General features: G+C 44.5%; 2 protein-coding genes across 3 annotated transcripts; both read left to right on the plus strand.

Annotated features, from left to right (window-relative positions):
- Positions 1-815: 815 nt before the first annotated feature.
- LOC306739390 (dnaJ homolog subfamily C member 5-like) lies at positions 816-5709 on the plus strand (the record flags this gene model as incomplete). The annotated part of the gene is made up of 4 exons (XM_079221389.1): positions 816-922; positions 1010-1223; positions 5204-5375; positions 5612-5709. The coding sequence occupies 4 exons, from the start codon at positions 816-818 to the stop codon at positions 5707-5709; spliced, it is 591 nt and encodes a 196-aa protein (XP_079077515.1).
- A 3034-nt stretch (positions 5710-8743) lies between these two features.
- On the plus strand, positions 8744-18684 carry LOC306741024 (E3 ubiquitin-protein ligase TRIM63-like). 2 transcript variants are annotated; one of them, XM_079223276.1, is made up of 9 exons: positions 8744-8886; positions 10812-10978; positions 12111-12279; positions 15115-15210; positions 15833-16066; positions 16494-16516; positions 16605-16729; positions 16830-17212; positions 17468-18684. In XM_079223276.1, the coding sequence occupies exons 1-9, from the start codon at positions 8767-8769 to the stop codon at positions 17543-17545; spliced, it is 1395 nt and encodes a 464-aa protein (XP_079079402.1). In that variant the 5' UTR covers positions 8744-8766; the 3' UTR covers positions 17546-18684. The 2 variants fall into 2 exon arrangements, with proteins under 2 accessions (XP_079079402.1, XP_079079403.1); XM_079223277.1 differs by having other exon boundaries at positions 12114-12279.
- The last annotated feature ends 251 nt before the right edge of the window (positions 18685-18935 follow it).

Below are 18935 nucleotides of genomic sequence, written 5' to 3' on the forward strand. Positions count from 1 at the left end.
TAACTGTTACAGGATGTCCAGTAGTCTCAGTGAGAGCAACAGTCACTTGTGTAGTCATACAACTTGTGTTTTCTCCTGACGACGGTGCGTCTGGAGGCTCACACGCGCCGCCAATGCGCTGCATCATCAGGCTCGTTCGAGATGAGCCAGTTCTGCGCAGAATCGATCGGGGGCATTTATAACGCGTTAACGTGCCCAGCCCTAATATATACATATATAAATCAATATACATATCTATCTATATATATATTTATTTATATATATATATATATAAACATATATATATGTATATATATATATATATATATATATATATATATATATACATATATATACATATGTATATATATGTATATATATATATATATAGACTATATATAGATTTATATAGATATCTATATATATATATAGATATCTATATACTATATAGATATATATATCTCTATATAGATATATATACATATATATGTATATATATATATACATATATACACATATATCATGTTGAATTCATACATCGACATTTATTATAATAAATATATATGTATACATATATATATAGTGTTTAAAAATAGTTAATATTTAGTGAAATAGTTTATTTATATAAATAACTTATAAATAGTTAATATTTATAAATAATAAAATGCTGCTGTGTTCATGTTCCATAAGATGGAAAGATTATCAACGTTAAATGAATAATAATTCATGTAAATTGATTAACCAGAACTCATTAGTTTGACCAGTGTGACCAGTGACCAGTGTAACCAGTGTGTTGTTCCTGGTTGGCGGTCCACCTGACAGGTGATGCTCTCAGGATGTCTGACTCGAGGCAGAGATCTTTGTCCACCGGTGGAGAGTCTCTGTATCAGGTCCTGAGTCTGGAGAAGGGCTGCAGCCATGACGACATCAAGAAGTCCTACAGGTGAGCCCCGCCCACTCACCTGCTGAGTGATCAGCTGATCAGCTCATTGATCACGTGTGTGTGTTGACCTGGTGTGTGTGGCGGCAGGAAGCTGGCACTGCGGTTCCACCCGGACAAGAACCCGGACAACCCGGAGGCGGCGGAGAAGTTCAAGGAGCTGAACGGAGCCCACGCCGTCCTGGCCGACCTCACCAAGAGGAGCATCTACGACTCGTACGGGTCCCTGGGGCTCTATGTGGCCCAGCAGTTCGGAGAGGACAACGTGCACACCTACTTCATGCTGTCCACCTGGTGGGCCAAGGTGGGCGGGGCTTACCTGTGTGGTCACATGCTCCACCAGCTTCTGTAAGGGGACCTGGACTCTCTCCTGAGACCAGACTAGGTCTGATGGGGTATGCAGGGTCAGGTCCTCTGCAAATATAAGCTGTTTGATTGATCTAGTTCAATCAGATGGTCCTGGTCTCAGGTGGTCTGAATGCTGATCCTGGTCTCAGTGACAGGTGATCTGAATGTTGGTCCTGGTCTCAGGTGATCTGAATGTTGGTCCTGGTCATGTTGGTCCTACTGAGTTAGCGGGCTAATTGTCAGGATAATATGACGTAGGTCAGGCTTTCTCGGTTTCTCGAAGCAAGCTTAGATAAATCACCATAGCAACACATCCAAAAATTTAAACCTGCTCCCGGGCAGGTTTACTGAAATTCACTGGATAAGATGGCCACTCCCACCGGACACAAAAGGCAGCTCCCTTCCTCATTGATGAAGGAGCGATATTAGTTATATTAGTTTTATAGGGAGAGAGTTCTTTCAGATCACCAGGATCCATCCTTTACATCATCATGACTTCCTGTACGCGGCGATATAGATTTTGCCGGCAAAAAATAATTTACTTACAAGAGCTTCTCGAGCCGCGGACATTGATCACCACAGGCGCAGCTGATCGCCCGAATTCAGACACAGACTATGAGCCGCTGCATGCCGCTGTTCTTAAGTTTATTTAGCGCTTCAGAAACTTAAGGATGTGTTGAAAGCACTCATAATTATATGACAGTGTTATTAGTACACCATACATATCATTATTGTAGAACATGATTAAGGTGATCGTGATGAGAATACAGACAATCTCACATAATTTATGTTCACTGCTTCAATTGATTGAGTTTCTGATTATGAATAATGCATACATACTGATCCGCCCATACACATATTCAAACTCATATACACATATATAGTACATGATTCATACATGCATACAGTACATATATCCTCATAAGTATATATTTATTCGTAAATATAATCTGATTGATTTGGGTGATGAAGCACTTCAAATTTGCCGATACATTTTCTCAACACTGACGCATTTAACTTGTCTGATTTATTTGCGACGCTTATGTTTCGCAGCGGGGGCGGAGTTAAAGCTGCGTTCACGGTAACAACGTTGCAAAAACTTTGGAATATTCGCAACGCGTTTGCTGTGAATGTCTACGGTATTGACTTCCTCACATGCCTTCATGATCATCTCCTGCTTCTCATTAGAGAAATAAAAAGAGGTTCCTCTGAGTTTATTTGTCATTGTACTGTTAGAACATCGTGGTGTCAGTGCTCCATTATTATCCCTTCTGAAGAGGAGCTGGCGCATTTATCCAGATGACTGACGTCTGGCTAGAATTAACGAGACCGTTTCAGCGCGGATCAGCCGTGAAGAAACCCAGATAGCTTGATGCTAATCATCTCGCTAATGTAAGCTGGAGATTAGGACATTTGCTTTACTTTGTTTAGCCAGGTACGAGAAATAGGGCCCAGGTCCAGTCTGCATCCAGGACATGGTAAAACCGTACACCTCAGCTCGCTCACTCCGCTCGGCTTCAGCCAATCGGCTTCAGCCAATCGGCTTGTAGCTCCGTCACTGCGAGTTAAACACTCTACAAAGTCACAACTGTTTGCTGTCTTGGCTCCTCAATGGTGGAATGAGCTTCCCATTGACATCAGGACAGTAGAAAGTCTCTACATCTTCCATCCATCCATCCATCCATTATCAGCCGCTTATCCGGGGTCGGGTCGCGGTGGCAGCAGGTTCAGCAGGCCGACCCAGGCTTCCCTCTCACCCGCAACACTTTCCAGCTCATTCTGGGGGATCCCGAGGCGTTCCAAGGCCAGCCGGGAGATATAATCCCTCCAGCGTGTCCTCGGTCTTCCCCGGGGTCTCCTACCAGTTGGACGTGCCTGGAAAACCTCTAATGGGAGGCGTCCAGGAGGCATCCTGACTAGATGCCCGAACCACCTCAGCTGACTCCTTTCGACACGAAGGAGCAGCGACTCGACTCCAAGCTCCCTCCTGATGTCCGAGCTCCTTACCCTATCTCTAAGGGTGAGCCCGGCCACCCTGCGGAGGAAGCTCATTTCGGCCGCTTGTATTCGAGATCTCGTTCTTTCGGTAACGACCCAGAGTTCGTGACCATAGGTGAGGGTTGGAACATAGACCGACCAGTAAATGGAGAGCTTCGCCTTCCGGCTCAGCTCCCTCTTCACCAGGACGGACCGGTACAGCGCCTGTTTTATTGCTGCAGCCGCACCGATCCGTCTGTCGATCTCCCGCTCCACCTTACCCTCACTCGTGAACAAGACCCCGAGATACTTGAACTCCTTCGCTTGGGGTAGGCAGTTTGTCCCCACCTGGAGGGAGCAATCCACCGGTTTCCGGCAGAGCACCATGGCCTCAGATTTGGAGGCGCTAACTCTCATCCCTGCCGCTTCACACTCGGCACACACACCCACATCTTCCATCGTGAACTAAAAACATATCTTTTTCGACTATTCAATTCAATTCAGTTTATTTTATATAGCCCAACATCACAAATACATGTTTGCCTCGGAGGGCTTTACAATCTGTACACATAACTTCCCTGTCTTGGGACCTCACATCCGGAACAGGAAAAACTCAAAATAAAGATAGTAAAAACCCTTTAACAGGGAAAAAAGAGAAGAAGCCTTCAGGAGAGCAGCAGAGGAGGATCCCTCTCCCCGGATGGACAGAGCAATAGATGTCATGTGACCAGAATGAACAAAGTAACAGAGTTACAGCACGTTACATGAATATGACAGAAATTATTCATATAATGAGTAGTAGGCATGGTCCATGATCCAAATAACCACGATCCATGAAGCAGAAGGAGGTAGAGAGGAGGGGCATCAGCAGGGCCATGGCAGCTGGCAGGACCGGTTCCAGGCAGCCACGAATCCATGGAAAGAGAAAGTAGAGTTAGTAATGTGCATTGAAGAGACAATAGTTTATCCAGAAGGAGAGAAAGAAGAGGAGAGGAGGAGAATTCTGGATTAAAATCAAGGCAGAGTACAGTGAGATCGCCAAAAAAGCTCTGAAACCCTGCCTCCATTTCAACATCCTGTCTTTGTGAAGCGGGTTTTAATGAAGTGACAGAGTGACATAAAGGTTCAAGGTACGGAGTAGAGTCAGTAGACTGGACATAAACAACAGACGACGGGCCTCGTTTTTTTTCTCCCGTCACCCCGAGACGGGACCGGCTCGTAGCAGAGAAACAAGCTCAGGGCTCCACTAATGCAGCGTCATGGTGAGTTGTATCTTTATGCACTTTATAATTGTCTTTATGCCGGTCGTATTACGTCATATTTATTACGTCATACGATAGTTAATGGAAAACCGCTTCGCGGCCCAGATGATTTTTTTTTTTTTTTAAGTGGTCGTGACATGAAAAAGTGCCGCCCCGGGTGGCTGCCCGGTTCGCCCTTGCCCAAAACCGCCCCTGCTTGTGGGGTAATATGGCACTACAAGCTCCTTAAGATATGATGGTGCATCACCTTGACTACACCTTGAATAAGGAAGGTAGCGCCGTAGTAGCACTAAATGTCTCTTACTGATAGCACTTTGTGGTTTAACTTTATTGAAGAAATTGTACTTTCTTGATTCTTGTTGTTCTGAGTTTGTACTCATGGTTGAATGCACTTATTGTAGGTTACTTTGGATACAAGTGTCACTGGTCTCAGTGACAGGTGGTCTGAATGTAGGTCCTGGTCTCAGTGACAGGTGGTCTGAATGTAGGTCCTGGTCTCAGTGACAGGTGGTCTGAATGTAGGTCCTGGTCTCAGGTGGTCTGTTCTGTTATCTTACTCGCTCCTGATGTGTCCTACTATACTCTCAGGTTCTGATCCTGGTCTGTGGGGTCCTGACCGGGTTCCACTGCTGCTGCTGTCTCTGCTGCTGGTCTCAGGTGGTTTAGTGGGTCTTAACGTGTCCTGTTATGCTTTCAGGGTCTGTTCCTTGTCTGTGGGGTCCTGACCGGGTTTTACTGCTGCTGCTGTCTCTGCTGCTGCTGTAACTGTTGCTTTGGGAAGCTGAAGCCGCCGCCCACAGGTGAGGGGGCGGGGCCGGCCTACGTCTCCCCAGACGACCTGGAAGCGGAGATACGGAACGACCCTGACGGTGAGGCGACAGGAAGTTCTGGGCTTTTGTAATCTGTCCCCAAACACCCCGTCCTACCTGTCCCCAACTCCCCGTCCTAATTTCCCCCCAACACTCCCTACTACCTGTCCCCAACTCCCCGTCCTACCTGTCCTGCAGGTGTCGCTGTTGAGACATTTTAATCACATGTTATAAATGCTATATTTCAACCAATTACTCTTTAGTGTTATATTTATATTTTATTTTCATTTCTGCAGACGTTGAAACTCCGATTGTTCAGCAGCCGACAAACGCGAGCGAGAAGACTCAGCTGATCACTGACGGACACCGCCGGTACGGAGACACCTACACATGAAACAGGAAACAGGAAACGCATCACTGCAGGTCACTGCATCAGGACAAACATCACGACATGTGTGTTCACTTTGTGTGTGTGTGTGTGTGTGTGTGTGTGTGGGATCCATGTCTTACTTCATGAGTTGATCCATTTTGTATCTGGTTTTGTTACGGCTCCACAGATGTTTAAATCCAAAGTTTATTCCTCCAAGTTGCAGTGCATCAAGTCTTATTTAAATCACGCTGTGATTGGTTGTTTGAGTGATGAGAGGCGGAGCTTCTGTTCACACTAATGAAATACAAGCTTCTCATTCTCTATTTAATGTTCACTATAATCATGATAACGTCCATGTGTTGATGTAAATAATGTTTTGCTTTGGAAGTTTCCTGTTGTCAGTTTGGAAAATAAAAGAAACTCCTGTGACGTCATGTGATGTTTTTATTCTGTTACTCGTCACTGATGACACACTGTTGTCTTCTGAATACATACAATGTATGAATGTTTTTATCTTAAACACATTTATGTATTTACTGTAAAACATTTATATATTTATTGCTAAAGGAGCCCGGTCACCTACCTGGGCAATTGAGGTGCTGGTGCCATGACCCGGATCGATCTGGCTCACGCGCTGTTTCTGTGTCTCGAACCCTTTGCGTTCCCTTGATTTGATTTAGTAATCCACGGAGACGTTGGGATGAATCAATCGTGTTTATTCGTTCTGCCGTGGATAACGTTAATTTGGCCCCTGGATGCCGACTAATAACACAAGCCCAACAGTACAGTAGAAGCGGTCAAAAAACCTTTTGCCCTTTCCAACACCTGCCGTCACTTGTGCTCTAATTGCCTATATAGCTAATCCAGGAAGATAGAACAGCACCACCCAGTGTACAGATTTAGTAATACAGCGTGATCCCATTTGGCTCCTACATTTATATTAAACACATTTATATATTTATATTAAAGGAAGAACCCAGTGTGTCAGAGTGGGTGGTGTTTCATCCTCTACTCTGAGATCTAATGTGGGAGTACCCCAGGGTTCTATTTTAGGGCCTTTATTATTCAGTTTATACATTAATGATTTGCCGGGTGTGTGCATTGGGTGTGATATTCAAATGTACGCTGATGACATAGTGATTTATGTGCACATTTATGCGCACGCAAAGAACAAAGACAAGCTGCACTTAAGCTCACGTATCTATATTAGTCACATTTATAATATTATTTTAAACACATTCACATATTTATAAATATATTTATATATATTTTAGACCAGGGCCCCATTCCTCGTACGTGGTTCAACTAAGTATCCAGCTTAAATTACCCCGATTGATTGACGATGATTGACGTCAGGATATGTCGGTTTCTCAAAGGCTGATCCGCGCTCAAAAAGTCTTGTTAATTGTACTGTCCCTTTAAGAGCTGCAGGAGGACCAGTCTCCATACTGGTACTGTCCCTTTAAGAGCTGCAGGAGGACCCTGCTCCATACTGCTACTGTCCCTTTAAGAGCTGCAGGACTTCTTCCTAACTTAGCTCCTTTAGCAAAGGAACCACTGGAACTCCCTATACGAAAGGAAAGGAGATAATGCCGACCCACAATTCCTGGGGGCAACAAGTGACGTATCATTCGGCCGTTCACGAGAACAGACGATCATGACCGAGAACGCAGATCATGTAAATAACTGTTGCTATAACTTGGAAATACTTTCAATAATCTGTTAAACCGGCTGGAAAACTACAAACGTTACGATGCTTCAAACTGCTGTAAAGTGATCAAACTACTGTAAAGTGACAAATTGCTGTAAAGTGATAAACTGCTGTATTGATATTCTCTCTGATGTTGAACTGCAGCTTCAGTCCTCATTACTTTATTAGACTTCAGCTACAGAAGCTTTGATTAAAGAGTTAAACTGGACGAGCTCTTCAGTCTGACTCATGTTTCTGATTATCATCTTTTTAATCAACTATTTTGTCACATTACAATACAACATATCAAGTCAACACTTCTAGTAACACTGAGTTGTGTTTCATAAACTGTTGTCTGCATATTCTTATGATCAGATTATAATCTGCATATAAACCATAACAACATAAAGGATATGAGACATCGTTAGTGTGAGAACGTATTTAATTCATCATGTTTGAACCTGAAGAGACAGTTTAGTAGCTTTGTAAAAATACACTTTCATGTTCCATTTTTCATTTCTATTCCAACCTTGTTAATAAAGTAATATATGAACACGTTGTTTATGTTAATAAAGTAATACATGAACCAGGTTGTTTATGTTAATAAAGTAATATATGAACAGGTTGTTTATGTTAATAAAGTAATACATGAACCAGGTTGTTTATGTTAATAAAGTAATATATGAACAGGTTGTTTATGTTAATAAAGTAATATATGAACAGGTTGTTTATGTTAATAAAGTAATATATGAACAGGTTGCTTATGTTAATAAAGTAATATATGAACCGGTTGTTTATATTAATAAAGTAATATATGAACAGGTTGTTTATGTTAATAAAGTAATATATGAACAGGTTAGTGATCATAACTACGTCGTTAATGAAAGTCTGATTCTCTAAACACCGCGGTGTCGTTTCCTAACTCCTCATGAAATCTCCTTCCCATCTCTCCTTGACCCTGTGACATTTTCCACAGAGGTTAAGGAGAAGTGCTTAGGGTTAGATGTTAGGAGGTCATTATTTGACTATTCGACTGCAGCCTGGTACTGTCCCTTTAAGAGCTGCAGGAGGACTCGGCTCCATACTGGTACTGTCCCTTTAAGAGCTGCAGGACGAACCTGCTCCATACTGGCACTGTCCCTTTAAGAGCTGCAGGACGACCCTGATCCATACTGGCACTGTCCCTTTAAGAGCCCCCCCCTCCGCCATGCCTCCTCATGACCTTTAACATATAAGGGCATGTCGGCATGGCAACACCTGACGTCTGTCTGTCTGTCTAAAAACAGAACAAGGCTCATTCTGCCTTCAGTCTCCTTCACTTCTCTCTGGGACGCCATCAACTTTCCATTTCCTATCCGGGTGGTGAGCTCCTCTTCCTCCTCCTCTTCCTCATGGAGAGTCTGGAGAAGCAGCTCGTCTGTCCCATCTGTCTGGAGACGTTCAGCAAGCCGGTCGTCATCCTGCCATGTCAACACAACCTGTGCAGGAAGTGTGCCAACGACGTGTTCCAGGTACACACACACACACACACACACACACACACACACACACACACACACACACACACACACACACACACACGCACACACACACACACACACACACACACACACACACACACACACACACACACACACACACACACACAGAGATCACTTGTATTTCAATAACTTTTGAGTATTTTGTCATTTGTATTTGATAGGACCGATAACAAAATCTAACATAATTTGTTTCAAAATACTTTAGAGTGGAGTAATGTATTTAAAATACTCAAAATACTTTCTCCACAAACTTAAAAAACAGTTCACAAGTTCCTTTTTGTTCAAGTTAACACAAGCCTCCCCTCTTCAGCTCCAGTTGAGAGACCTTCCGCACAGGAGGCGGTTAACACCAGAAATATCTGAAAAGTTAGTTGTTCTTAAAGGAACTAAACTGGCTACTCAGTGGTTGGGTCTCAAGAACACAAATGGAAGGATTATCATGTCATAAAGATTTGAACCTGTATGAGACACTTAATATTGTAATATAGAACTATGTGGCCGACCATGCTATTGGCTAATGTAAGAGAGAAAGAAGTAGACTACCATAACACTGGCCAATGTAAGAGAGAAAGAAGTAGACTACCATACAACTGGCCAATGTAAGACTATCATACAACTGGCCAATGTAAGAGAGAAAGAAGTAGGCTACCATGCTACTGGTCAATGTAAGAGAGAAAGAAGTAGACTACCATACCACTGGTCAATGTAAGAGAGAAAGAAGTATACTACCATACCACTGGTCAATGTAAGAGAGAAAGAAGTAGACTACCATACCACTGGGCAATGTAAGAGAGAAAGAAGTAGGCTACCATGCTACTGGTCAATGTAAGAGAGAAAGAAGTAGACTACCATACCACTGGTCAATGTAAGAGAGAAAGAAGTAGGCTACCATGCCACTGTTCAATGTAAGAGAGAAAGAAGTAGACTACCATACCACTGGTCAATGTAAGAGAGAAAGAAGTAGGCTACCATGCCACTGTTCAATGTAAGAGAGAAAGAAGTAGACTACCATACCACTGGTCAATGTAAGAGAGAAAGAAGTAGACTACCATACCACTGGTCAATGTAAGAGAGAAAGAAGTAGACTACCATACCACTGGTCAATGTAAGAGAGAAAGAAGTATACTACCATGCCACTGGCCAAGGTCCAGTAAAAGAGAAGTAAGTAGTCTACTCACTTGTTACTGAGTTACCTGTTCACTTTTGTCTTGAATTAACTATTTACCTTTTATTTGTAATCATTTTTCAGAGCAGAACTTGATGTACAGTAATTTATTTGGGCTCTTTAGACGCTACTGGAGTCACAAATCCAGAACCACGAGACTGACAAACAGTTTCTACCCACAGGCCATCAGGCTGGTGAACAGCTCACACACACATCACTGAACTTCAAACGGCAGCTGCTGTGACTTCATTCGTGTCATGGCCATACTTTTGGATATTGTATTGTAGCAATGCATAGTACACTTTATACGTATTGTAGCAATGCATAGTGCACTTTATACATATTTTTGTGCAATACTGTCACTATATTTTGTGCCTTATTTTTATTTTTTTGCCTTATGTTTATTTTAATTATTTTTTTTCCTTTAAAGTTTATTGTAATTCTGTGTTCGAAGGACCCAGCAAAATAAGCTTTTCATTGTACTGTTATCTGTGCATATGACAATACAAATATCTTGAATCTTACATACACACACACACACACACACACACAGTCACACATACACAGACACAAAAATATAATGTATTTTGTATTCAGTATCAAATGTTTATTATATGAACCTGTATAAAATATTTTGGGTTGTTTCCTGACTGTGTGTGTGTGTGTGTGTGTGTGTGTGTGTGTGTCTGACTGTGTGTGTGTGTGTGTGTGTGTGTGTGAGAGTGATCAGGCGTCCAACCCCTACCTGTCCACCAGGAGTGGTTCTACGTCTGGTGGAAGGTTCCGTTGCCCGTCCTGCCGCCATGAGGTGGTTCTGGATCGACACGGAGTCTACGGACTGCAGAGGAACCTGCTGGTGGAGAACATCATTGACATGTACAAGCAGGGGAGCACCAGGTAACACACAGCTGGACACACACCTGGACACGCACCTGGACACACCTGGACATGCCATAACACACACCTGGACACACCATAACACACACCTGGACACGACATAACACACACCTGGACACGCCATAACACACACCTGGACACGTCATAACACACAGCTGGACACACACCTGGACACGCACCTGGACACACCTGGACACACCATAACACACACCTGGACACGACATAACACACACCTGGACACGACATAACACACACCTGGACACACCATAACACACACCTGGACACGACATAACACACACCTGGACACGCCATAACACACACCTGGACACGTCATAACACACACCTGGACACGTCATAACACACAGCTGGACACACACCTGGACACGCACCTGGACACGACATAACACACACCTGGACACGCCATAACACACACCTGGACACGTCATAACACACAGCTGGACACGCCATAACACACACCTGGACACGTCATAACACACAGCTGGACACACACCTGGACACGCACCTAAACACACCTGGACACACCATTACACACACCTGGACACGACATAACACACACCTGGACACGCCATAACACACACCTGGACACGTCATAACACACACCTGGACATGTCAAAACACACACCTGGACACGCCATAACACACACCTGGACACACCATAACACACACCTGGACACGCCATAACACACACCTGGACACACCATAACACACACCTGGACACGCCATAACACACACCTGGACACACTATAACACACACCTGGACACGCCATAACACACACCTGGACACGCCATAACAGACACCTGGACACACCATAACGCACACCTGGACACACCATAACACACACTTGTGTTTTAAAGTTCCAATGACATCACCAGGTGGGTAACGTGACACCTCTACCTGCCTGTCTCTCTGAGCATTAGACAGTATGACGCGTTACTATGTGGTACCTGTCTGTCTCTCTGAGCAGCAGACAGTATGACGCGTTACTATGTGGTACCTGTCTGTCTCTCTGAGCAGCAGACAGTATGACGTGTTACTATGTGGTACCTGTATGTCTCTCTGAGCAGCAGACAGTATGACATGTTACCTCTACCTGTCTGTCTCTCTGAGCAGCAGACAGGTCCCAGAGGAGCAGCAGCCCATGTGTGAGACTCACCAGCAGGAGAGGATCAACATCTACTGCGTGTCCTGCAGCGCTCCCACCTGTTCCCTCTGCAAGGTGTTCGGACAACACCGGGACTGTGAGGTCGCTCCTCTGGACCTCGTCTTCCTCGCGCAGAAGGTGAGCTGCTTCACATTACATTACATTACATTTCATTTAGCTACCGCTTTTATCCAAAGCGACAATAAGTGCAATTCAACCATAAGTACAAACTCAGAACAACAACAATCAAGAAAGTACAATTTCTTCACCAAAGTTAAGCCGCAAAGTGCTATCAGTAAGTGCCATTAAAGTGCTACTAAAGTGCTACTACAGTGCTACCTTCCTTGTTCAAGGTGTAGTCGAAAAAGAAGTGTTTTTAGTTTGCGGAGGAAAATGTGTGAGACTTTCTGCTGTCCTGATGTCAGTGGGGAGCTCATCCCACCATTGAGGAGCCAGGACAGCAAACAGTCGGGATTTGTTGAGTGTTTAGCTCGCAGTGACGGAGCTACCAGCCAATTGGCAGAAGCCTAGCGGAGCGAACGAGCTGGGGTGTACGGTTTTACCATGTCCTGGATGTAGATTGGACCTGATCTGTTCGTAGCATGGTACGCAAGTACCAATGTTTTGAAGCGGATGCGGGTGACCATCAGGAACCAGTGAAGGTCGCGGAGGAGCGGAGTGGTGTGGGGGAATTTCGGTTAAAGACCAGTCGAGCTGCTGCATTCTGGATGAGCTGCAGAGGTCGGATGGCACTAGCAGGTAGACCTGCCAGGAAGGAGTTACAGTAGTCAAGGCGCGAGATGATCAGAGCCTGGACGAGAACCTGTGCCGCCTTCTGAGTGAGAAGGGGATGTATTCTCCTGATGTTGTACAGCATGAACCTACAGGAACATGTTGTTGCGGTGATGTTGGCAGTCAGGGAGAGTTGACTGAGTGTAACACAAGGTTCCTGGCAGTCGGGGTCGGTGCCAACACTGAGTTGAAGGTAATAGTCAGGTCGTGGGTGGGAGAGCCTTTTTTCTACAAGGAAAAGTAGTTCAGTTTTGTCAGGGTTAATTTTCAGGTGGTGTGCGGACATCCACTGAGAGATGTCAGTCAGGCAGGTAGAGATTCGTGCTGCTGCCTGTGTTTCCGATTGGGGAAACGAGAGGATCAGTTGGGTGTCATCGGCATAGCTATGGTAGGAAAAGCCATGCGAGTGGATGACAGAGCCGAGCGAGTTGGTCTACAGGGAGAAAAGGAATAGGACCCAGGATGGAGCCTTGAGGGACCCCAGTAGTGAGAGGACAGGATTCAGACAGGGATCCTCTCCAAGTTGCCCGGTAGGTGCGGTCGTTGAGATAGGATGAAAAGAGGGAGAGCGCAGTGCTTGTGATACCAAGGTCCTGGAGGGAGTAGATAAGGATCTGGTGGTTCACTGTGTCAAAGGCAGCAGAAAGGTCTTGAAGGATAAGGACAGAGAAGAGAGAGGCTGCTCTAGCAGTGTGAAGCTGGTCAGAAACAGCAAGGAGGGCAGTCTCTGTTGAGTGGCCTGCCTTGAATCCAGACTGGTGAGGGTCCAGAAGGTTGTTCTGGTGGAGAAAGGAGGAGACTTGGTTAAAGATAGCTCACTCCAGAGTTATGGAAAGAAAGGGAATGAGAGAGACAGGTCTGTAGTTGTTGACTTCCGACGGGTTGAGAGTGGGTTTCTTCAGGAGAGGGTTGACTCTTGCCTCCTTCGGGGAGTTAGGGAAACAGCCAGTTGAGAGGGAGGTGTTGATAAGATGGGTGAGAAGGGAAGAAGGTCAGGAGCAATAGACTGGAGAATGTGAAATGGGATGGGATCAAGAGGGCAGGTGGTTGGGCGGGCAGAGGTTACCAAGATACGAACTTGATTGGGAGACAGAGGGGTGAAAGACAGGTTCATACCACAGACAGGTTTACACCACAGTCAGGTTCACACCACAGACAGGTTTATACCACATACAGTTTTATACCTCAGACTGGTTTAAACCACAGAAAAAGGTTCATACCACAGACAAGTTTATACCACAGACATGTTCATACTAAAGACAGGTTCATACCACAGACAGGTTTATACCACATACAGGTTTATACTACAGACATGTTCACACCACAAACAGGTTTATACCACAAGACATGTTCATACCACAGACAGGTTCACACCACAGACAACTTCATACCACAGACAAGTTCATATCACAGACAGGTTTATACCACAGGCAGGTTCATACCACAGACAGCTTCATACCACATACAGGTTCATATCACAGACAGGTTTATACCACAGACAGGTTCATACCGCAGACAGGTTCATACCACAGACAGGTTCACACCACAGACAGGTTAATACCAAAGACAGGTTTATACCACAGACAGGTTTACACCACAGTCAGGTTCACACCACAGACAGGTTTATACCACATACAGTTTTATACCTCAGACTGGTTTAAACCACAGAAAAGGTTCATACCACAGACAAGTTTATACCACAGACATGTTCATACTAAAGACAGGTTCATACCACAGACAGGTTCATATCACAGACATGTTCATACTACAGACAGGTTCATAACACATACATGTTTATACCACAGACAGGATCAAAACCACAGACATGTTTATACCACAGACATGTTCATACCACATACAGGTTTATACTACTTACATATTTAAAATACAGACATGTTCACGCCACAGACCAGTTTATACCACAGACAGGTTCATACCACAGACAGTTTCATACCACATACATGTTTATACCACAGACATGTTTATACCACATACAGGTTTATACTACATACATGTTTAAAATACAGACATGTTCACACCACAGACAGGGTTATATCACAGACAGGTTTATACCACAGACAAGTTAGAGTTAGACAGATCTTCATTCTCATATTTCTTCTTCATTCTCATAATGTGTGTGTGTGTGTGTGTGTGTGTGTGTGTGTGTGTGTGTGTGTGTAGGCTGAGTTGACTGACTGTATCTCCATGTTAGTCGGTAACAATGAGAGGACTCAGGCTGTCATCAGTCAGCTGGAGGATACCTGCACAATCGTCAATGTGAGTCACCTGAACATAAACTGATTCACCTGTATCTTGCTGACTCACCTGTATCTTATTGACTCACCTGTAATTTGCTGACTAACCTGTATTTTTCTGACTCACCTGTATCTCGTTGACTCACCTGTATCTCGTTGACTCACTTGTAATTTGCTGACTCACCTGTATCTTACTGACTCACCTGTAATTTGCTGACTCACCTGTATCTTACTGACTCACCTGTATTTTGCTGACTCACCTGTATCTTGCTGACTCACCTGTATCTCGCTGACTCACCTGTATCTTATTGACTCACCTGTAATTTGCTGACTAACCTGTATTTTTCTGACTCACCTGTATCTTGCTGACTCACCTGTATCTCGCTGACTCACCTGTATCTTATTGACTCACCTGTAATTTGCTGACTAACCTGTATTTTTCTGACTCACCTGTATCTTGCTGACTCACCTGTATCTCGTTGACTCACTTGTAATTTGCTGACTCACCTGTATTTTGCTGACTCACCTGTAATTTGCTGACTCACCTGTATTTTGCTGACTCATCTGTATCTCGCTGAATCACCTGTATCTTGCTGACTCACCTGTTCAGCCCCGGTTCAGCTCTGGAGCTTGTGTGTTTTCAGGAGAACGGCCGCAGACAGAAGTCTCAGGTGTGCGAGGCGTTCGACCACCTGTTCGCTCTGCTGGAGGAGCGTAAAGGTGAGCTGACTCTGAGGATCAACAGTGAGCAGCAGGAGAAGCTGGACTACATCCAAGGTCTGAGGAGGAAGTACAGCGAACACCTGGAGGGCAGCGCCAAGCTGCTAGAGACCGCCATCCAGACCATGGACGAGTCCGAGATGGCCGTGTTCCTGCAGGTGAACCTGAACGCACCACTGTGTACTTTATAAAAACACATATTACACATAGTAATAGTTCCACTGCAGTCATTTCAAATCGATTTCTGAGGTACTAGTACTTTATTTGAGTACTTTAATGTATTCTATGTACTGAATGCCTTGATTTACTTTGCTACTACATGTTGATGAAGTTATATATAATATAAGTTATTAAAGTGAGTTCCACCTACACCTTCCACCAACACATTAATGCATCAATAATGTAACAGATATAATTACTTTTTTGTGAATACTTTTGTACTTTTTCCTGAGTAACTTTTAGTGGAGTATTTGTATACTGTAGTATTACTACTTTTACTGAAGTACAAGATGTGAATACTTCTTCCTCTTATTTTGAGATGAAGGCACTTCAATAATATTGATTACGTCATTTCTCCTCCTCCAGACGACCAGACCGCTGCTCCAGAAGTGAGTTATCCCAACATGTAAACAATAACAACAACAACAACAACAACAACAACAACAACAACAACAATAAGCTCATGCTCTGCTTCAGGATCCTGCAGGGAGCCAACACGGGCCACATGGAGAAGATCCAGCACGGCTACGAGGACATGCAGCACTTCAGTGCTGACTTTGAGGGTCAGAGGCGGGCGCTGGCCGAGGTCGACTTCCTGCAACGTAAGAAACGCAGAAAGTTGTATGACCATCCAATCAGAGATGAGACGCCTTCCTCTTTTTGAGCTACTTCCACGCTAATGCTAACATGCTGTCTTCTCAGAGGACGAAGACGAGGACGAAGCAGCAGAGGCCAGAGGGACGGCCTCAGCCAATCAGCAGCCTCCTCAGCCTCCAGGTGTCCAGCTCTCAGCCAATCAGCAGCTTCCTCAGCTTGCAGGTGTCCAGCTCTCAGCCAATCAGCAGCTTCCTCAGCTTGCAGGTGTCCAGCTCTCAGCCAATCAGCAGCTTCCTCAGCTTGCAGGTGTCCAGCTCTCAGCCAATCAACAGCCTCCTCAGCCTCCAGTTTTCCAGCTCTCACCCCCGCCCCCTCAGAGACTCTCAGAGACTCCGCCCACCATGACGTCACTGACAGAAAGCCCCGCCTCCTCGATCACCCAGGCTCCGCCCTCTCTACCCATCCCCACAACAAGCCCCGCCCCTCATGTATGACATCACAAGCATTCAGCTAAAATACATTTATATAGATTTTTATTTTTCAATCGAATCACATTTTAAATAGTATTACAATTATTATGTTTCAATCAAAATGTAATTAGAAGAAACGAAAAGTTTCTGAATGATTTGATATAAATAATGTTTTAAATTCAAATATGAACAATCTTTAAAAGAAATGTGTTTTCTCCTGTTCCTCCTCTTCCTCCTCTCCCTCCTCTCCCTCCTCCTCCTCCTCTTCTTCAGTCTGATCAGCAGAGCGAGTCAGAGGACACAGATGGACCGAAGCATGTCTTCTCCTTCAGCTGGCTCAACCAGAAGTAAAAGCAGGTCCACGAGTCCAGGACCTGGATCATTATTCTTCTTCTTCTTCTTCTTCTTCTTCTTCTTCTTCTTCTTCTTCTTCTTCTTCTTCTTCTTCTTCTTCTTCTTTTCAATGTTTTTTTGTTCAAATGTCAAATAAACTTCCTGATGAACTTTGAATGAGTCTGCTTTAAACTCAGGTGAGGAGGTGACACCTTTAACTTCTTAACCTTATGCGCACCAAGCCAGCACCAAGCCAGCACCAAGCCCCCCCGCGCCTATTCTCGGACAACAGTTTTTAAAAACGTTTCCTTAATTATCTCCGCGACCACATGGTAGTTTAACTTCATTTAAATTGTTACAATTCCGTACATATCTTTTATTCTTTTTCCGGCGCACAAGCTGCTGAACATTTCAGAGCAAGAGCGAGAGAGAGTAAGAGAGAGAGAAAGATAGAGAGAGAGAGAGAGAGAGAGAGCTCAGTGTGTCCTAAGATGTCTCCCAGCAGTCTAAAGCCTAGTTTATGGTTCTCCGTCAGGTCGACGGCGTACCTACGCCGTAGCCTGACGTGCACCTCCAAAAAATCCTAACTATGCGTCGCGTTGACGCGGCCCGCAAGCGCTGTGATCAGAACGTAATTTCCGGCAGTTGCCTTTTCCCAGCCTCGACCGGTTTAGTGGTCGTACAGACCATCTCCGCAAACGTCTTCTCTGTCGCCTGCGCTTCAACATTTGCAATATAAGCATTTGCTCTTCAGTATTGATGAGCTCCATCTTTAATGCAGCCGCTCTAACTTGGTCGCCATTGTTTACTGTGACTGGAATTCGGCTATAACCCCTGTAACCACACAGCCACACAGGCACACCCCCCTGGCGGCATGGCGGTTAATTGCAGAGCAACACGGTCCCTCGACGCAGAACTTCGAATGCTCAACGACGGCGTCACGTCGGAGAACGACGGAGAACTATAAACTAGGCTTAAGCCTATAGCACTTCTAAAAATTCATGGGGGAGGAGGGTAATCGCTGACGGAATCACGGGGTGAGTTGCCCTCGTGAATCACGAGGGGGGTTGTCTGACTCTCCCTCTCCTTACAGAGTCAGCCCTAACTATAAGCGCTATCACAGAGGAAAGTCTTAAGTCTACTTAAATAACGTGACTGTGTCTAAAGACTTTAAACTTGATTCTTGATCAACTCTGAGGATTTCCCAGTTTTTATAAACTCTTACAGTGAGACAGTGATCGTATAGTGGATTAATGTCAATAAAATAAATGAAAAAGAACAAAAAATGTCTCTCTCTTAAAAGGCATGAGGAGAACACAAAATACATATATACAAATTTCACACCGTGGACTGCTACCCTATTCCAACACACCTCATATTCTACAATAACAACTGTGTAACTGAGCAA

The sequence above is a fragment of the Taurulus bubalis genome, assembly GCF_910589615.1.
Source record: "Taurulus bubalis genome assembly, chromosome: 1".
NCBI lineage: Eukaryota > Metazoa > Chordata > Actinopteri > Perciformes > Cottidae > Taurulus > Taurulus bubalis.

Bases quoted from the DNA above. Each gene is read 5' to 3' on its own strand.
- LOC306741024 (XM_079223276.1), top strand. From the start codon at position 8,767: ATGGAGAGTCTGGAGAAGCAGCTCGTCTGTCCCATCTGTCTGGAGACG. The intron at 16,517-16,604 runs GTGAGTTATCCC...GCTCTGCTTCAG, and splicing joins ACCAGACCGCTGCTCCAGAA to GATCCTGCAGGGAGCCAACA. The intron at 17,213-17,467 runs GTATGACATCAC...CCTCTTCTTCAG, and splicing joins CAACAAGCCCCGCCCCTCAT to TCTGATCAGCAGAGCGAGTC.